Source organism: Nothobranchius furzeri, chromosome 16, assembly GCF_043380555.1.
Source record: "Nothobranchius furzeri strain GRZ-AD chromosome 16, NfurGRZ-RIMD1, whole genome shotgun sequence".
Taxonomy (NCBI): Eukaryota; Metazoa; Chordata; class Actinopteri; order Cyprinodontiformes; family Nothobranchiidae; genus Nothobranchius; species Nothobranchius furzeri.
Window position 1 is genome coordinate 62,376,603 of NC_091756.1, and position 17,033 is coordinate 62,393,635.

Consider the following 17,033-nt stretch of genomic DNA (forward strand, 5'->3'; position numbering starts at 1 on the left):
ATGGAGGAGAGGCGATGTCGCCTCCCGTGTCTCGAGCCCATAAGACAGACAGACATCTTTTTTTGTTCTACTCAAAACAGTCCGTGCTTCCAACGTTAATAAACTTCATTTGACTGCAGAATTTAATATCCATTGACAATATATTAATGTTGAGGTTTAAAGGTAAACAACCATCAAACAGAAGTTTATCTTGCTTACGTGGTGTCTCCATGTCCGAGCCGGCCACCATCACCGCAGCCCCATGAGAACACCTCCCCGTTTGACGACAGGGCCAAGTAGTGTTGCCCATCAGGGTGAGCGGCGATCCTCACAACCTTTCTGGAGCTCAGACAGTGGATCAGCATAGGAGCCTGTCAGTGACAACGTTCAGTAAGTCTACGTGCCGTTGACACTAACGTCACAGCTCGGTCCTCAGGAGGACATCTATCAGTGAACAGAAAAACGACCCGTGCAGCAGAACTGACCAGCGTCGTGCTCTTGTAGTTCTGAGTGTAAACAGCACCGCTGTTGGACAGGATCAGAAAACCTTTTTCCGAACAGACAATTTGTGCGACCCCCAGGCTCGACAGGGCTTTACACTGGATGGGTCCGTTAACGTTGGCATACAGTTTCCAACCTATGAGACCCCAGGCCATCACTTCCTGTAAGGTCCCCTGGAACAGAAGAACAAACAAAGTACGGACTTTTATTACCGTTCTGTCTGGCACCTCTACATCAGGAGCATGAACACTGCTGGGGGTCATGGTAACAGTTTAAATCTGGTTTCAAGTATCCCAGTTCAACTTGTTTCATAAGATACAAGATTTTTTCAAACCCATACCAGACACATATACAAGCAAAGTCATTTATTTAACCAAATGTTGCTTCATATTCATGTTTTCAGCACTGCTGGCTAATAAGAGGAGCCATCACCTTGTGTGAGGAGGGGGAGTTGCAGTGGGGGGGGCTGTAAGGAGAAGCCAAGCGGTCCAGGTGAGCCATGATCACTACAGCTGTTTGTTGTAGGTCAATGGCCAGGTCATTATCCTGAGGCAACGTCAGGTAGCGCAGGAAGCTCTCGTTTGGGCTGAGAGGTGCTGTAGGAATCTGTAGAGCACAGAGTGTGACCCTGGATCTTTAAATCACAACCAGATGAAAACAAACAGCTGGCGAAAGAGCAGACCTTCACTTACGCTAGTCATTCTCTTATTTACATTTAAATGTTGTATTTTGAATTCTGAATCTGTTTTGTTGATGTTGAATTCTAATAAAAACCGGTTTGGGGAAATAGTTTTGGTTACCTCAACATCCTCTTCAGACACCGCCTCCTCCTTGCTGCTGTGAATGTTGTGAAAACGCTGCAGGAGGGGCAGAAGAGGAGCACTGGTCCCCTGGGTGGATCGCTCGTTGTCCATCTCTCTGGCACCGTTATCCCACAGGCGCAAAAGTAGCAGAACAGCTGATAACAGCTGGCTGTAAGAGGAAATGAAGTGGTTTATCTAAATCAAAAAGAGAATGGGCATATGCAAATGAGGGAGAATAAAAAGTATGGCCTTACCTGAGAGTGCCCCTCTGCACAGCCAACTCCAGCAGGATGGCCAGGGCTAAGTGCTGGTCCTGAAGAGGAATGTTGCCTTTGGTGCTGCTATTTCCATGTACATCACTGGTCCCAAAGGAAACAAACCATGACTTTATCAACATGTATGAACTGTCTGAACTAAAGTCATGAAACAGAAACGTAATGATCAGCTATCCAAAACTAATGAAAAGATTAAAGTCCCAGAAAGCCTTGAAAGAAATCATATCGCCCGCTACCGTTTGAAGTATGATCGATTTGGTTTAGAAATAATTCATTTATCACCTTTTTGGTCAAATCTCAAAAAATTTGACATCACTTCCATAATATTGCAAAACCTCATGCATTCTGTTAGTATTTAGAATGCCGCTAAAATCAATCTGCAACCATCAAATCATATTTTAGCTGATAATCGATTGCAGTCATGCTCATGTTTGCTAAGGTTGATTAGCTGAAGCAGCCATCTTGAATAAGATCGACTTAGAAAGTGAGCACACACACCCAGTGATTCCTCTCTGAAGGTTCCATTAACTAGAGAGTATTTGGTATGTTTATATTTAAGCTAATTATTGTTGCCTGGCATAGAATAAGTACACAGAATTACTTGGTAAATAAAACAAACAAACCTTAGGAACTTTGTTGCCCTTTCCACAACTTCCAGCCACACGGATGACACGGTTCCCTCATCAAACAGTGTAGCCTCAGGTAAAGCCCTCAGAGCATCCAGAGATTCCTGCAGAAGTTCACTGCAAAGATCTGCGTCATCTCCTGCACCAAAGAGCAAACATGAGGTTTTTTACTCTAGAATCGCTGATTACACGATAGAGATATTATTCAAACATGAACCGTGCATTTATGTCATAGTCATTACAGCATTCAGCGTACCCCGTCACGGCCATGTCTGTGCAACACATCGTCATTAATGCAGCTGTTTACATATTTACTAACTACCTCAACACAGATTTAACAAAGCAGATAAGTATGTTCCAAGAGGACAGTGCCACAAATCATTAGGTTCAAGCGCTTTCACATCTGGGCCAGCACGAACTGGACTGGGTGGTGTTGATCCGGGTCCCGCACCAGTAGGTTTGTTCACACACACTTCTATGGAAAGAGGAAATCTCTGAGAATATGGAAGTGGCAAAAGACGCGTGGGAAAGTCCGTGGTGTCTCCCTTAAACGAAAGGCCGTGCAGCTCAAAGCACGGAAGTGGTCTGTGTGTGTGTGTGTGTGTGTGTGCGTGTGTGTGTGTGTGTGTGTGTGCGTGCACGCAGCTTCAGTCAAAGGCGACGTTGACTTCTCAGTATCCAGAATGATAATTAGGCATGAGGAAAGCTCCTGCTGCTTGATTCCGTCAGCCAATCGGAGGCTCCCTCCGACAGTAGGCTGAGATAGCCCACAGTTGGTAGTGGGTATGTTGGACTCGTTCAGCCCGAAGCAGACCTCCTTGGTACGTGGGCCGAAAAACCGACTGGTTGAGCGCGGACAAACACAAGGCTACCTAGATATGAACACTTTAAAAGCTACCCAGTCCGATCCGTGCTGGCCCAGATGTGAAAGCGCTAATTGAGAAAGAGCGGTTCAGGAAGCATGATTTATTGTTTTCACACATGGATTGGATGCCAGAGTCCAGGGCCCACATTTATCTAATGATGAATCTAATTTATCACCTGGCTCTGACTGCTGCAATCTGAGGATGTGTTGTGTGCAGCATTTGTCGCCGGTGGAACTGCCTAGGGGAGACCACGGCAGCCGCTATGACCACTGCGGAGGAGCGTAGTCTGGCCTCAACAAGCTATTATTTTTGTTAAAGCTGAGAATAAATCAAGAAAGGTAAACTACTTGATTCTTTACCTTTACGCAGAGACGACTCATCTAAGAGGTCACAAAAGACCCCAGGACAACTTCTAAAGAACTGCAGGCCTCACTTGCCTCAGTTAAGGTCAAAGTTCACAACTCCACCATCAGAAAGAGACTGGGAAAAATGGCCTGCATGGCAGATTTCCAAGATGCAAACCACCAGGGCTCGTCTCAGTTATGCTAAGAAACATCTCAATGATTGCCAAGACTTGTGGGAAAATACCTCGTGGACTGATGAGACAAAAGCTGAACTGTTTGGAAGGCAAATGTCCCGTTCCATCTGGCGTAGAAGTAACGCAGCATTTCAGACAAAGAACATCATACCAACAGTAAAACATGGTGGTGGTAGTGTGATGGTCTGGGGTTGTTTTGCTGCTTCAGGAACTGGAAGGCTTGCTGTGATAAATGGAACCATGAATTCTACCGTCTACCAAAACATCCTGAAGGAGAACGTCCGGCCATCTGTTCATCAACTAAAGCTGAAGCCATCTTGGGTGCTGCAGCAGGACAATGACCCAAAACACACCAGCAAATCCACCTCTGAATGGCTGAAGAACAACAAAATGAAGGCTTTGGAGTGGCCTAGTCAAAGTGCTGACCTGAATCCTATTGAGATGCTATGGCATGACCTTAAAAAGGCGGTTCATGCTAGAAAACCCTCAAATAAAGCTGAATTACAACAATTCTGCAAAGATGAGTGGGCCAACATTCCTCCAGAGCGCCGTAAAAGACTCGTAGCAAGTTATCGCAAACGCTTGATTGCAGTTATTGCTGCTAAGGGAGGCCCAGCCAGTTATTAGGTTCAGGGGACAATTACTTTTTCACACAGGGCAATGTAGGTTTGGATTTAGTTCTCTCCCTAAATAATAAAAACCATCATTTCAAAAGTGCATGTTGTGTTTACTGGTGTTATCTTTGACTAACGGTTAAATGTGTTTGATGATCAGAAACATTTTGTGTGACAAACATGCAAAAGAATAAGAAATCAGGAAGAGGGCAGATAGTTTTTCACACCACTGTAATTACTTATTGGGTAAAAATTATTTTTGGATGAGGAACACGCATGAATGACTGAGACCTTTAGTTGTAGTTCCCCTGTTCTACCACTAGATGCTAGTTATGCGAATGGTCAAAGCTTTTCTGGTATTTAGGAACATTTCTAAGCACAAGCAAAAGATGGTAAACACCACACATCATGTAAAATTGTTCCTATGCATGAAATACGCACAGCTTTGTGTGCGAGTACGGTTGATAAATGAGGGCCCAGATCATAACTCATAATTGAGAATGTGCTAAAGAAGATTTTGTGCATTGGTGCGTCCCTCCCATCCTCTCTGCAAGAGCTTGACCAAGAATAAACAACACTGGGTGGAATTATCGCTGTGACACTGCGGGAGCTGCTTGAAACGATCCCACTTAAATGTTTACAGGAATTAATGCTAAAGATGATCCAATGAAAATGAGGGCCTCTTGTTGGACTGGCAGTGTACCATCTTATTTCAAACTAATTCAGACTTAACTCATAGGTGTTCTGAAGGGACATTTTCATTATCGAATAATGTTGTGTTGAAAAGATGCATGGACATCCTTTATTTCAACAACATTTCTAATAGTATCGTATCCTAATGAGTGGCCCTGGTTGTGCAGGGCAGCAGTTGGAATAATGTACGTTTATTTAGCCAGTGGTACGTACAACAGGCTGCTGCACTTCCGTTGCTCTCACAGTTGTGGATGAGAAGCCTAACTGTGTGTTAGCATGTATATCTGTACCCTGCTCATGTTACAAGGAAGAAGGAGCCAGCACTTTGTTCCCACCTAGTCCCCCAGGACGAGAAACAAAAGCAGCATCTCCGCTTGCAAAGCCAACAATGAAGGACGGGACGGAGGATCCGCGGCTACTGCCAAAGTCTGCTTTCTATGAAACTAATGTGGGGTGAGGTGTATTCATCCTGTGATTATTTATGGAAAACACACTTCGCTGTTTGCTGCTGTGAGTATGAGACACATGAGCCTTAGGACACAGCTTATATAACACACTTAGAAGAGGACAGCTATTAATATGGGTTATATTATATACCTACAGATGTCAAGATCACAAACTACATCAGCAGTGTTACGGTTAAAACGATGCAGAATTTCCATTAAATAAATGCTGCAATTTCAGTGGTTAATATGATGTTTATAGATATTCTAGTTGCTTGTTTTAACACACACTCCAACAGCATTTATTGAAAAACACACACAACGTTGAAGCACACACACAAATCACATTCCTTAAACTATTACGTAGACCTTCAGGCGGGAAGATTCTAGCGAAGGGAGACTCAGCTCCAGATGCACAAGTACAGTGGGGCAAAAAAGTATTTAGTCAGCCACCGATTGTGCAAGTTCTCCCACTTAAAATGATGACAGAGGTCAGTAATTTACATCATAGGTACACTTCAACTGTGAGAGACAGAATGTGGAAAAAAAATCCATGAATTCACATGGCAGGATTTTTAAATAATTTATTTGTAAATCAGGGTGGAAAATAAGTATTTGGTCACTTCAAACAAGGAAAATCTCTGGCTCTCACAGACCTGTAACGTCTTCTTTAAGAAGCTTTTCTGTCCTCCACTCGTTACCTGTATTAATGGCACCTGTTTGAACTCATTATCTGTATAAAAGACACCTGTCCACAGCCTCAAACAGTCAGACTCCAAACTCTACTATGGCCAAGACCAAAGAGCTTTCGAAGGACACCAGGAAAAGAATTGTAGACCTGCACCAGACTGGGAAGAGTGAATCTACAATAGGCAAGCAGCTTGGTGTGAAAAAATCAACTGTGGGAGCAATTATCAGAAAATGGAAGACATACAAGACCACTGATAATCTCCCTCGATCTGGGGCTCCACGCAAGATCTCATCCCGTGGGGTCAAAATGATCATGAGAACGGTGAGCAAGAGTCCCAGAACCACACGGGGGGACCTGGTGAATGACCTGCAGAGAGCTGGGACCACAGTAACAAAGGTCACCATCAGTAACACACTACAACGGCAGGGAATCAAATCCTGCAGTGCCAGACGTGTTCCGCTGCTGAAGCCAGTGCATGTCCAGGCCCGTCTGAAGTTTGCCAGAGAGCACATGGATGATACAGCAGAGGATTGGGAGAAGGTCATGTGGTCAGATGAAACCAAAGTAGAACTTTTTGGTATAAACTCAACTCGTCGTGTTTGGAGGAAGAAGAATACTGAGTTGCATCCCAAGAACACCATACCTACTGTGAAGCATGGGGGTGGGAACATCATGCTTTGGGGCTGTTTTTCTGCTAAGGGGACAGGACGACTGATCCGTGTTGAGGACAGAATGAATGGGGCCATGTATCGTGAGATTCTGAGCCAAAACCTCCTTCCATCAGTGAGAGCTTTGAAGATGAAACGTGGCTGGGTCTTCCAACACGACAATGATCCCAAACACACCGCCCGGGCAACAAAGGAGTGGCTCCGTAAGAAGCATTTGAAAGTCCTGGAGTGGCCTAGCCAGTCTCCAGACCTCAACCCCATAGAAAATCTGTGGAGGGAGTTGAAAGTCCGTGTTGCTCGGCGACAGCCCCAAAACATCACTGCTCTCGAGAAGATCTGCATGGAGGAATGGGCCAAAATACCAGCTACTGTGTGTGCAAACCTGGTAAAGACCTACAGTAATCGTTTGACCTCTGTTATTGCCAACAAAGGTTATGTTACAAAGTATTGAGTTGAATTTTTGTTATTGACCAAATACTTATTTTCCACCCTGATTTACAAATAAATTCTTTAAAAATCCTGCCATGTGAATTCATGGATTTTTTTTTTCCACATTCTGTCTCTCACAGTTGAAGTGTACCTATGATGTAAATTACTGACCTCTGTCATCATTTTAAGTGGGAGAACTTGCACAATCGGTGGCTGACTAAATACTTTTTTGCCCCACTGTAGGTGATCAGCTCACGTTTACGCAGAGCAGAAGGACGGAGAGCACTCTGGCCGCACAGGTTAAACGTTCCTACTTAAAGAAAACTGTTAAATTGCATTTTTTATGTGCTACCTGGGCACTCTAAATATGAAAGTGATGGGGAAAAAGGTTGATCATATTTTTTTAACCCTGTCTGTTTAGCTTGATGTCTGATATATATAGCCATGCCCTGATGTGGGGGGCTGGGGGGGGGTGTCGACATGGTCGGGACATAGAAGGGGGTGCGCGGCTATATAAGTTTGGGAACCGCTGGTCTAAGCTATTGGTTTTGTCTTTGTGGTTATAATCTGTGATTGTGTTTACGTCCGGCTGTGGACTCTGTCGTGTGTGTGTGTGTGTGTGCGTGCGTGCGTGCGTGCGCGCGTGTGCGCGCATGCGTGTGTGGACGGACGTCGGTGGGTGGATGGGTCACTTGTAATGTACTGCAACAAATTTATCTGCAGCTGTTAAGCAAAGCTCCACCACCACGACAGCAGCTTCTATCACCACAATGAAACAACTAAACCCGCTCACAACCAGTGACACTCTTACCTGACCTCCAGGCTCGACGCAGGAAAGCAAAAGCAAATGAGAGCGCTGCCCTGGAGCCGACTCGGGCCAAACCTTCTACACTTTTACTGGCTGGACGAGGGCTGAAATAAAGACAATAATTATGAGAATGACATGAGAACAAGGCCTTAGGGCTCATGCTACGGAACCGAGAACCCTCAGGAATATCTGAAACTTTCACTGCAGAGGCTGTTCCTTGTTTGTCCACAACAGGAGGTTAGATACTGGTCTAAAACTAGAGTAACAAACATAGAAGGATACCTCTTATTGTCAGCTGCAGGCAGAGGTTGGTTGGGGGGTGTCTTCCAGCGGACTTTGTACTTCTCCTCCATCATGTTGTGGCTGAGCGAGATGAGATAGCGTTCCAGGATGACCAGACGCTGGCGAAGGCGCAGAGCAGACAGGGTGCTTTTTGCCATCTGACCCGAGAGCTTCTGCTGGTCCTCAACAAGGACCATCAAACAGTCTTTTAACTCCGTTTCATCTTCTCACACACACACACACACACACACACACACACACACACACACACACACACACACACACACACACACACAGATAAACTATTTGTTACACCCATATTTATATGTCGATGGTTACACCATACTTTTGTCTACCAAACACTCGGCCAGCCCGGCAGACTGTGAGAGAGGGTGAAGGATTGTTGCACGCAGTTTTTTTGGCTATCGTGCGTCGTCAGTGGGGGGGGGGGGGGGGGACACTTGGCCTGGCAGCCAGCCAGGCCAAGTTGATCTAAACCAACCACGACCACTCCAGAGGGGACATGAAGGACCACTTGTACAAGTATTTATGAAGTACTGCAATAGCTTCATATTTTAGGTTAGAGTGGACAGCAGAAAAACTGGTAAAAACATGGAGCTGGTTTTGTCTTTTACAGAAAACGCTGGTACATTTTCAGTTTTAACTTGATCCATAATATATATTTATACTTTAAGTTTTGGAATTTATGCAATATAGATGTGAACAACAGGTTCAGTGTGAAAACCCAAAGTTTCCTAACAACTAGGGCCTTGTTTCATGAAAACGTTTGTTGGTGTTAAGCTCATCAACTGTAGGCTTGAACTGTTTTTCAGTGAGAAATGAAAACACTCATTAGATTAAACATCGTCCTCTACAAACTTTCATCACATGTGCTGTGTTCTGATGGGTTTAGAGGGAAAGTCGTGTGTTTTCACAGGAACACTGTAGGGAAGTCATGATGGACCAATATAGCAAGCCAGAAATCCACTTAAGCCGTTCATAAGTCAGACTGGCCTGAGGTCAGAGGAGCCACAATATTCAGCTGTGATGAGTGGTCAGAACAGATTCCAGTTCAACAATGTTCACTCTAACAAGGGCTAAAATATACGTTGATTAAAGACTATTTAATCCAAATGATGATCAAATATGAAGAGCAGTCCACTAGATGGATTCAGCTGTAAGGTGTAAATATTGTGAATTCAAAACCATGGCTTTGGCCTGAGCTGGAATTGCTGACAAACGTGTTCCACGTATCTGATCACATATTGGACAATCAGGAAGTGTGCTGTCTGAACTCCAAAGCATCAATGACAGAGAGCTCGTTCATGCGAAGATCCAGTTACACTCACTGCATCATCAGACCAGTGTGACTTCCAGCTGATGTCAATAAAGACAGAAAAACAACCACATAGCTGCAAGCAGCATGCACTGAACATGTAGATAAGGCGGCCCAAACCGCTACGCAGCGCTCATCTCCCACAACCAAAATGCTGTCCCACCCAGTTCCTCCAGTAAACATGCTCTGGGTAGGTGATGGTGCCTCACTCTGAGCCACACCGTCATGTGTGTCAGGACTAAGCTCTGCCGGGTAAAAATAACCACTCAGTCCCACGGGGGGCGAGTTGTCACTTCACAGTTTCAACAACTCACGTGCCAGCACCAGAAAGGGCAGCGGTGTGTTGAAATGGTGAGTATAATTGTATCTAGTTAACATTTCGGTCTTGTGAAACCACCAGTAGTCAGCGGGGTATTAATTACCCCACAGAGACAGGAAGTCGTATTTAAAAAGGGAAAAGCAGGAGAAAGTGCAGCAAACGTGACCACATTCTGATCATTTCCTACCTGGCTGGCGTCCCCAGTCCCAGGTCTCAATAATGGAGTGATGAGCGGATGTTGGCGTCTCCTCCTCCTCCTTCTTCTCTTTATCGTTGGGCTCATCCTTCTTTTGGGTTCCAAAACAATTGATGCAATCTTCTGAAAGTCAAAAATAGATCATATGAACCTTCATCCTCAGCAGCAGTCACACCACCACACCGCTTCTGGATTCAGTACCATCATGGAAATCTAGCAGACAAAACCAGGTCCTTAAAGGGTTTTTGGGCCATTTAAAGCATTTTTCTGTGTAAAGGTGTTTCGGCTAAATGACCTGTTCAGGAAAATTTAGCTTACATCTGACAGGACTTGCATCTGGTCGGAACCAGCTGAGGCCAGAGTGCATTGCTGCCTTCCTAAAATAACTCTAACCTTGCAAATTTCATAGAGGTTCATGAAAACATTATTTTATAGATCAGACTGAAGAAGCCATTTGGAGCGAGTGGTGAAATGTGTCCGGCCAATAAGAAAGACGTCCAGTTGACATGAATCTACACCTGGACAACTGACCGACATCATTCTGCAAGCCTGCCGTCTCAAAACGTGAACCCCTTTGGTCTTGGCCGTTTGTCTGATCTGTTGGACACGAGCTCATTTTTTCCTAACAGAGACCGTTCAGAAAGCTATCTACAAATAAATTACCATTTAGTATTTTTACACGGTAACACAGTTTAAAATGGCTAACAAAAATAAATACATTAAAAATAAAAGTCTATTGTGGCAGAGCGGTACCTGTGTGAGCCGATTCTTCTCCGTTGAATGTTATCTCCTCATCTTTAACCATTTCATTCCACATCTCACTCAGGCCCTCTGGAGAGAACGCCCGCTGTCAAAAGAAAAGAAAACGATTTTAAAAACACCCGATTATTGTCTCGACAACATTTTAGTTGCCTTAAAAGAATAAAATGTGCAGAGATGTTTTATCTGTAAATATGAACAGATTAAATAAACAAACACTGTGTGACTTTTGGACAGCAGTGAACCACTCGTTCAAGGTGTCGGTTTCCAGTCAGCCCTTGCTATCAAGAATCTGACATCTTAAATATTGAAAATGTTAACATTTAAGAAAACATCAAGCAGATGAGCAGCTACAGGACAACAGGATAACATGACGTCCTTCCTTGTTTTAGGTTGTTTCAAGCTAAGGAAGTCACTCCAGGTAGGAGAGAGAATCACTCCACGGCTTTTCCTCCAAGTGTGAGTGTGTGTAAACAGCATCATGATGTGGTTAAAAGATTCTATTATAATTGTAGCCAACCCAAGTTTGTGTTCAAAACACTAAACTTTTCCCTGAAAAGTCCTCGCTTCATCTTTTGTCTGTATTATTATAACTTGCACAGAAAAACAATCATCGTTTGTGCACGGTGCACGATGCCGCCTGTGGAGCTGGTGTAAGTCAACGGTTGGGTTGAGCTTTACACATTTTAACTCGGCGTGCAACAGTTTGGAGGAGCGTGAATGTAACCTGTTATAAGATGCAATCAGTATCATCTTCACACAAAAAATATTAGTTATCATTACACAACATATTTCACTTAGGCTGCCATAATGTAGGAATTGAGCAATTTTTTGACAAATAAATTGGGTAATGAAATAATTTCAAGCCAACAAAGTACAAATGAAAGTTCAGACGCAGACGAAGTTATTCAGGCCTAAAGTTAAACGACTACTTTCTCCTAACTTCTGTATTTAGTTGTGCCTGTTTCACAAAACATGAAATTTTCCTAACAATTAAAAATAAATAAAAAATTAAAAAGAAAGAAAAGGCAAATGATGTGACAATTACCTGATAAATGTTTTCATACCTGTATGTCTATCTTCAGCCATTTGTCATGATATCTCAGCTGAGCATCAAGGGTAAAAGATGAAGATGGCATCTTCCCCTCGGCCTTCCTGGCTGCAAACGCAGCCAACCTGCAAGTTCAAGATACAGAAATAAGTCTAAAACTAGAGATGGACTAAAAATTGCTCTGTTAATTGCAGATGACCAGAAATCGGTACAATCAGCTTAATCTGAAAAAGAAACTCCCCCACTATCCATGGACACTTCACTGTCAAGCAGCTATGAAAAAGTCCCAAAAACTTTTTATCAGCAGTGGTTCATGAACTCACCATACCATACCTCATTTATTTATATGACGCATTTAAAAACAGCATGGGAGCTGACCAAAGCGCCTCCCAACATAAAAACAGAAACATGCAATTGCCGATATAACAGACAGAATACAGCAAACAGATAAAAACTGATAAAAGCAAATAAAACCAGCAAAAAGGAAAGATAAAAATCACAATCTAAAAGCCTTATTATAGAGGTGAGACTTCAGGCATGACTTGAAAACATTAATGGATGGTGAGTGGCCGTGCATTCCAGATTATGGGAGCTACATACATGAATGCTCGCTCCCCCTCGACTTGTAGAGCATTTTTGGGGTGCAGAGCAGTAGTTGGTCAGCTGAATGAAGTGAACGCAGTGGCACGTAGGGCTTAAGTAAGTTCGATAGGTAGGTCGGTGCCAGATTATTCAAAGCTTTATAAGCAAACAGCAGGATTTTAAATGTCACTCTAAATGTTACTGGTAGCCAATGAATGACACCATCACAAAGCTACTTTATGCTTGCATTAATAGATCTTACAGCAGGATTTTACTATAAGAATCATAACTTCCAATGTTTTAAAAAGTAATCTACTCATTATTTTTCTAAATTCAAATCATCTAAAATCAGTATGTCAGAGCTGTAAAAGAATTGGCCCACAGAAAACTGAACTAGTGCATCTCTAGACAAGACCTGTTCACTCAAGCTTGAGCTTTGATCTTTCGATTTTATTGTGGATAGCTGGGTTTTTCCGATTATCTGTAAAAAAAAATTAAAATCTGTCCGGAATTTGATGAAAAACGTATGCAATAACAGTAAGCTTTTTGACAAGCGCTTTAAATTGTGTCCACAATATTTCACGGGAATATTTGACAAATTACTGGTCGGACTTCAGGCTCTCTTCACACCATATGGTCGACTTTTACATCTAAAATTACATAATGCAATACTGTCCTGCTTGCAATCTTGTTTTTATTCTATACATTCTCCTAAAAACAAAAATACTCGTGTTGTTTGATTTTTATAGTTTTTTAATGTCCGAGAGAATCCTAGTCATGTGTTCACGTTAACCTGATAAAATACAGTCAGCCACTGCTTTCCAGGAGGTTTGTTTCTCATTTTTGAAAGTTATATATAATGACGTCATCTCAGTTTAACAACCATCTTTTATTTGAGTTTAGTCCTCTCATAGTGGGTATAATCCTGCGACTTGGACATGTTTGCTCTTGAGTTATTGGGGAAAACATATTTCAAGGGAACTGAATTTCTCACAAATAATCAGGAACACAGTAACAACATGTGTGCTAGACTATTATTGTGTCACGTGAAAAAATGACAGAAGTGGGAGATTTTGTAGCATTAAAGCTAGCAGGGGGCCATGGATTTTTAACCTTGATTTCCGGAGATGTTAGCTTGAATGATAACGGACGGTTATAAGGCTCTGACAGACCATCATTACGCTCATAACCCAGTGCAAAGTGCTTGAAAGCACCGGAAATAGCTCAGCAACAAGGCTAATAAAATCGTCTGATAAACAGCTAACACTGACACAACGCTAGCTGCTCAAAGCTAAAACTAGCTCTCACCAGCGAAGAACAAGCTTCAAAGAGGTGACACTACAACAACTGAGAACCTACGTTTTATAGTTTATACGAATAGTTCTTAACATGTCTGTACCGAAACAACAGCCTTTAAATTACCTGCGGTCACTTGTGAAGCTATTCTCAGCTGCTCTGCTGCATTAACAAGACGGTCCTAATAGACTTGATTGGCAGGTCGTAGACCACAGCAGAAGACAAGGAAACAATTTACGTTGTTCCAACCTTTGGATTCGGTGCGATTGATCTGTGTCATTTCTCACGAGAAGTTTACCCCGTGAAAAAATTAGGTTGACTCGTTCCAATACCGCCTGCTTGTTTTATCCCGTGTAACAAAACGTGCGCTCCCTTCAGATTGAAGGCGGGACATCATATGGGCGGATTTGACCTGAATTGAGGAGAAAAATGTCCACTAGATGGCACTGCTACTGAACAAAACCTACCAGGGTGACAGTTGAATGCCAAAGTTTATAAACTCAATAATGGCCGACGACCCAGGGCTTCCTGGTGTTTTGTCGGGAATAGTAATTGCTGTAACGTCGAGTTTTATTAATGGGTCGACGTTTGTACTTCAGAAAAAAGGAATAATTCGTTCTCGCGAACGGGGTAAGGACAAACGCTACACGAAAAATAGTGTCATTCATTGATTGCGTTGCGGAAAAGCTTCCTAAAACAAACTGTTATTCCCTTCAGGAAGATCCTACCTCTGTGATGTGGTGTGGTGGAGCGGCACGGTGTGCAGTGAGTATCACATACGAGTTAATATACAGAACTATCAGTAATTATGAGCTATGTCCCTAGATGATTTTTGGTTTAAGTAAAACTGATGCCATCTCTGACATGGCTTTCTTAGTGATTATTGGTCAAATTGGGAATTTCCTGGCGTACAACCTGGCCCCTGCTGTGATAGTGACACCTTTAGGAGCCCTTGGAGTTCTGTTTGGGTAAGTATCAATCCCAGCTGGATGCAGTAAAAACCCATTTTTATCTTTAAATTACTTTTCCGTATCAGGCCATAATCTGGGTCATTTTCCTTTAATCTCCCTGCTACTACAGGAGCTCCTCAGGGCATATGTTCTGTACATAAACATCTTTATTGGATTATGGTGATCTGCATTTTATGAATGCATCTGGTCAGTGTTGGATACTGTCAGTCACAGTGCGCAGCTTGTCGTGGCTTTGGAAGTTGTGGATGTCACTGTTCTCTGTTCTCTAAATTGTCCTTCTTGTACTTAGTTTTATCCACAAAACTCAGTTTGGACTGGCACCGTTCCTAATATTGGTAAATACCAAAGCCATAAAGCCTCTTGGCTGCACTGGGGCGGTTCTCTTTGAGGACCTCAGGGCCACAGAGAGCGTTCACGTTTTTAAGGCCAGGCTCAAGACTCACCTTTTTAGTAAACTTTTAGCTGAATTTGATCTATTTCAGCCTGTTTAACTATCTTTCATATATTTTATCAGTGTTATCTTAATCTTTTTAAGGTTCTATCAGTGTTTCCTCAGTGGGGGCCAACTGCTCCGGGGGTGGTGGCTGGCTGTGGCTGCCTGGGCCCATCTCGTGCCTCCTCTTGGTGCCATGAGGTGGTGCCCGGGCTGCTGCTCCCAGTGCAGCTGGCTCCTTTGATGGTGTTTCCTTCTTTGTTGCGTGCTTCATCTGTACTCAGTCAGTTGTCCTTTCATTGTAGCTTTCAAGTGCATTTGTGGGGTGGGATTGGGGGCAAGGGGAGGGAGTTATAGAAGGGATCTTGTATTTTAATCTGTAGGGGAGGGGGGGGGGTTTGACTGTTGTGTGATTCTTTTTAATCTAATACAATGTTTTGAGTTGTACTTGCTGCATGAAAAGTACTTCAAAAATAAAGTTTTGATTTGATTTGATCAATGTGGCCGTTTCTGATGTTCTTGCCTCCCAGTTTTAACACACTGAAAACGTCCAGGTCATTGTGTTTTTCAGTAACCGTTTTTTCTGTGACGCAGGGCCGTGCTTGCATCTTGGATTTTGGAAGAGCATTTAAACGTCCTGGGGAAGCTTGGATGTGTATTGTGTTGCTGTGGCTCCGTCGTTCTTATCATTCATGCTCCTAGTGCGGTGGCAACTTCAAGACTGAAGCTAGAGGAGAGACTAACAGACCCAGGTGATGAAGTGCTGCCTTTTTCTTTCTTTAGATGTCCGTCTGTTATTAACAGCTCACTTCTGGTCCTGCAGTGATTGTCATTAGTGCCCTTCTGGTGGTCCTGCTGCTGATCGCCCTGATATTGTGGATCGCTCCGGCTCATGGAAAATCCAACATCATGGTGTATGTCGCCATTTGTTCTCTCCTGGGAAGCTTCACCGTTCCAAGCAGCAAGGGACTTGGATTGGTAGCCCCAGATTTGTTTGTGGAAGGACCAGGGAGCACCAGAGCCCTGGCTCTCTTCCTAGTCCTGCTGGTAACGCTGACTGTCAGCATCCTGATTCAATTCGTCTTCATCAACAAGGCTTTAGAGTGTTTCAGCTCCAACATGTTCGAAGCGATATACTTTGTGACGTTCACATCCACTGTGATTTTTGCTTCTGCTCTCCTCTTTAAAGAGTGGACGGCTCTTACTGTGACCGACAGCCTTGCAATGCTTTGTGCGTTAACAACCGTGTGTGTCGGAGTCACTTTACTCCGCATTTCCCAGGAAGCTGTTGTTACCTGGAAGCAGAAGGAAGCATGAGAGCAGATGGACTGATGGAGATGCTTTTATAATCATGTGACACTTGTGCCACTCTACATTTCCTTTAACATTGTACTACCTCCAGTTTAAGTGGCCAAAGCGCCCTACCCTTACCAGTATGACTGCTGTAACTCAACATCTCATTAGGGTTGCTGTGATAAATCTAATTAACTCTAACCCACCTAACTCCACTGATTAGCTGCGTTCACAGCTGGATGTTTCCAGTCTGCCTACCCCCCTGAGATCAGTATTATCATTTATTCCTGTGTGTAATTCAGCTGTACACAATGACTACGTTACTATCTAAAATAAGTGCAATACTTTGTTTTCTATACATGGCTCTTGTAGTTTTAATCACATGCACTCCACTTGTCAGTTTCAGCTGACGAGTGAACCTTTTAACATTGTTCAATTTTGACTTTTTGGTAGTAAAAGGGAACAAAAACATTGTAAATGCTTCTGCTTTCCACACAACTTTACCATGTGCATTACCACAGCTCAGTGCAGGAGAATCACACACCCTGAGACTACAGGTGAATTATTCAGAGTAATTTCAG

The 17,033-nt window shown here is 43.3% G+C and overlaps 2 protein-coding genes across 3 annotated transcripts in view; one reads left to right on the forward strand and one right to left on the reverse strand.

The window, feature by feature from the left end:
- Window positions 1-14,073, reverse strand: part of herc2 (HECT and RLD domain containing E3 ubiquitin protein ligase 2) — a 60,193-nt gene extending 46,120 nt beyond the window's left edge. Inside the window, exons 1-12 of one of the 2 annotated variants that reach the window (XM_054734171.2) lie at window positions 13,882-14,073; window positions 11,894-12,002; window positions 10,821-10,914; window positions 10,059-10,187; window positions 8,217-8,439; window positions 7,938-8,038; window positions 2,182-2,323; window positions 1,538-1,642; window positions 1,281-1,452; window positions 913-1,086; window positions 465-653; window positions 199-350 (exon numbers count right to left, since the gene is read on the reverse strand). In XM_054734171.2, the coding sequence (XP_054590146.2) occupies window positions 199-350; window positions 465-653; window positions 913-1,086; window positions 1,281-1,452; window positions 1,538-1,642; window positions 2,182-2,323; window positions 7,938-8,038; window positions 8,217-8,439; window positions 10,059-10,187; window positions 10,821-10,914; window positions 11,894-11,965 (1,553 nt within the window). In that variant the 5' untranslated portion in view covers window positions 11,966-12,002; window positions 13,882-14,073. Of the gene's footprint in view, window positions 1-198; window positions 351-464; window positions 654-912; window positions 1,087-1,280; window positions 1,453-1,537; window positions 1,643-2,181; window positions 2,324-7,937; window positions 8,039-8,216; window positions 8,440-10,058; window positions 10,191-10,820; window positions 10,915-11,893; window positions 12,003-13,881 lie in introns of both variants that reach the window. The other variant, XM_054734170.2, reaches the window with a different exon arrangement.
- Window positions 14,074-14,086: 13 nt separating this feature from the next.
- nipa1 (NIPA magnesium transporter 1) lies at window positions 14,087-16,923 on the forward strand. The gene is made up of 5 exons (XM_015975772.3): window positions 14,087-14,385; window positions 14,473-14,520; window positions 14,633-14,723; window positions 15,754-15,911; window positions 15,983-16,923. Exons 1-5 carry the CDS (start codon window positions 14,238-14,240, stop codon window positions 16,474-16,476), a joined length of 939 nt encoding a protein of 312 aa, XP_015831258.3. The 5' UTR covers window positions 14,087-14,237; the 3' UTR covers window positions 16,477-16,923.
- Window positions 16,924-17,033: the final 110 nt, after the last annotated feature.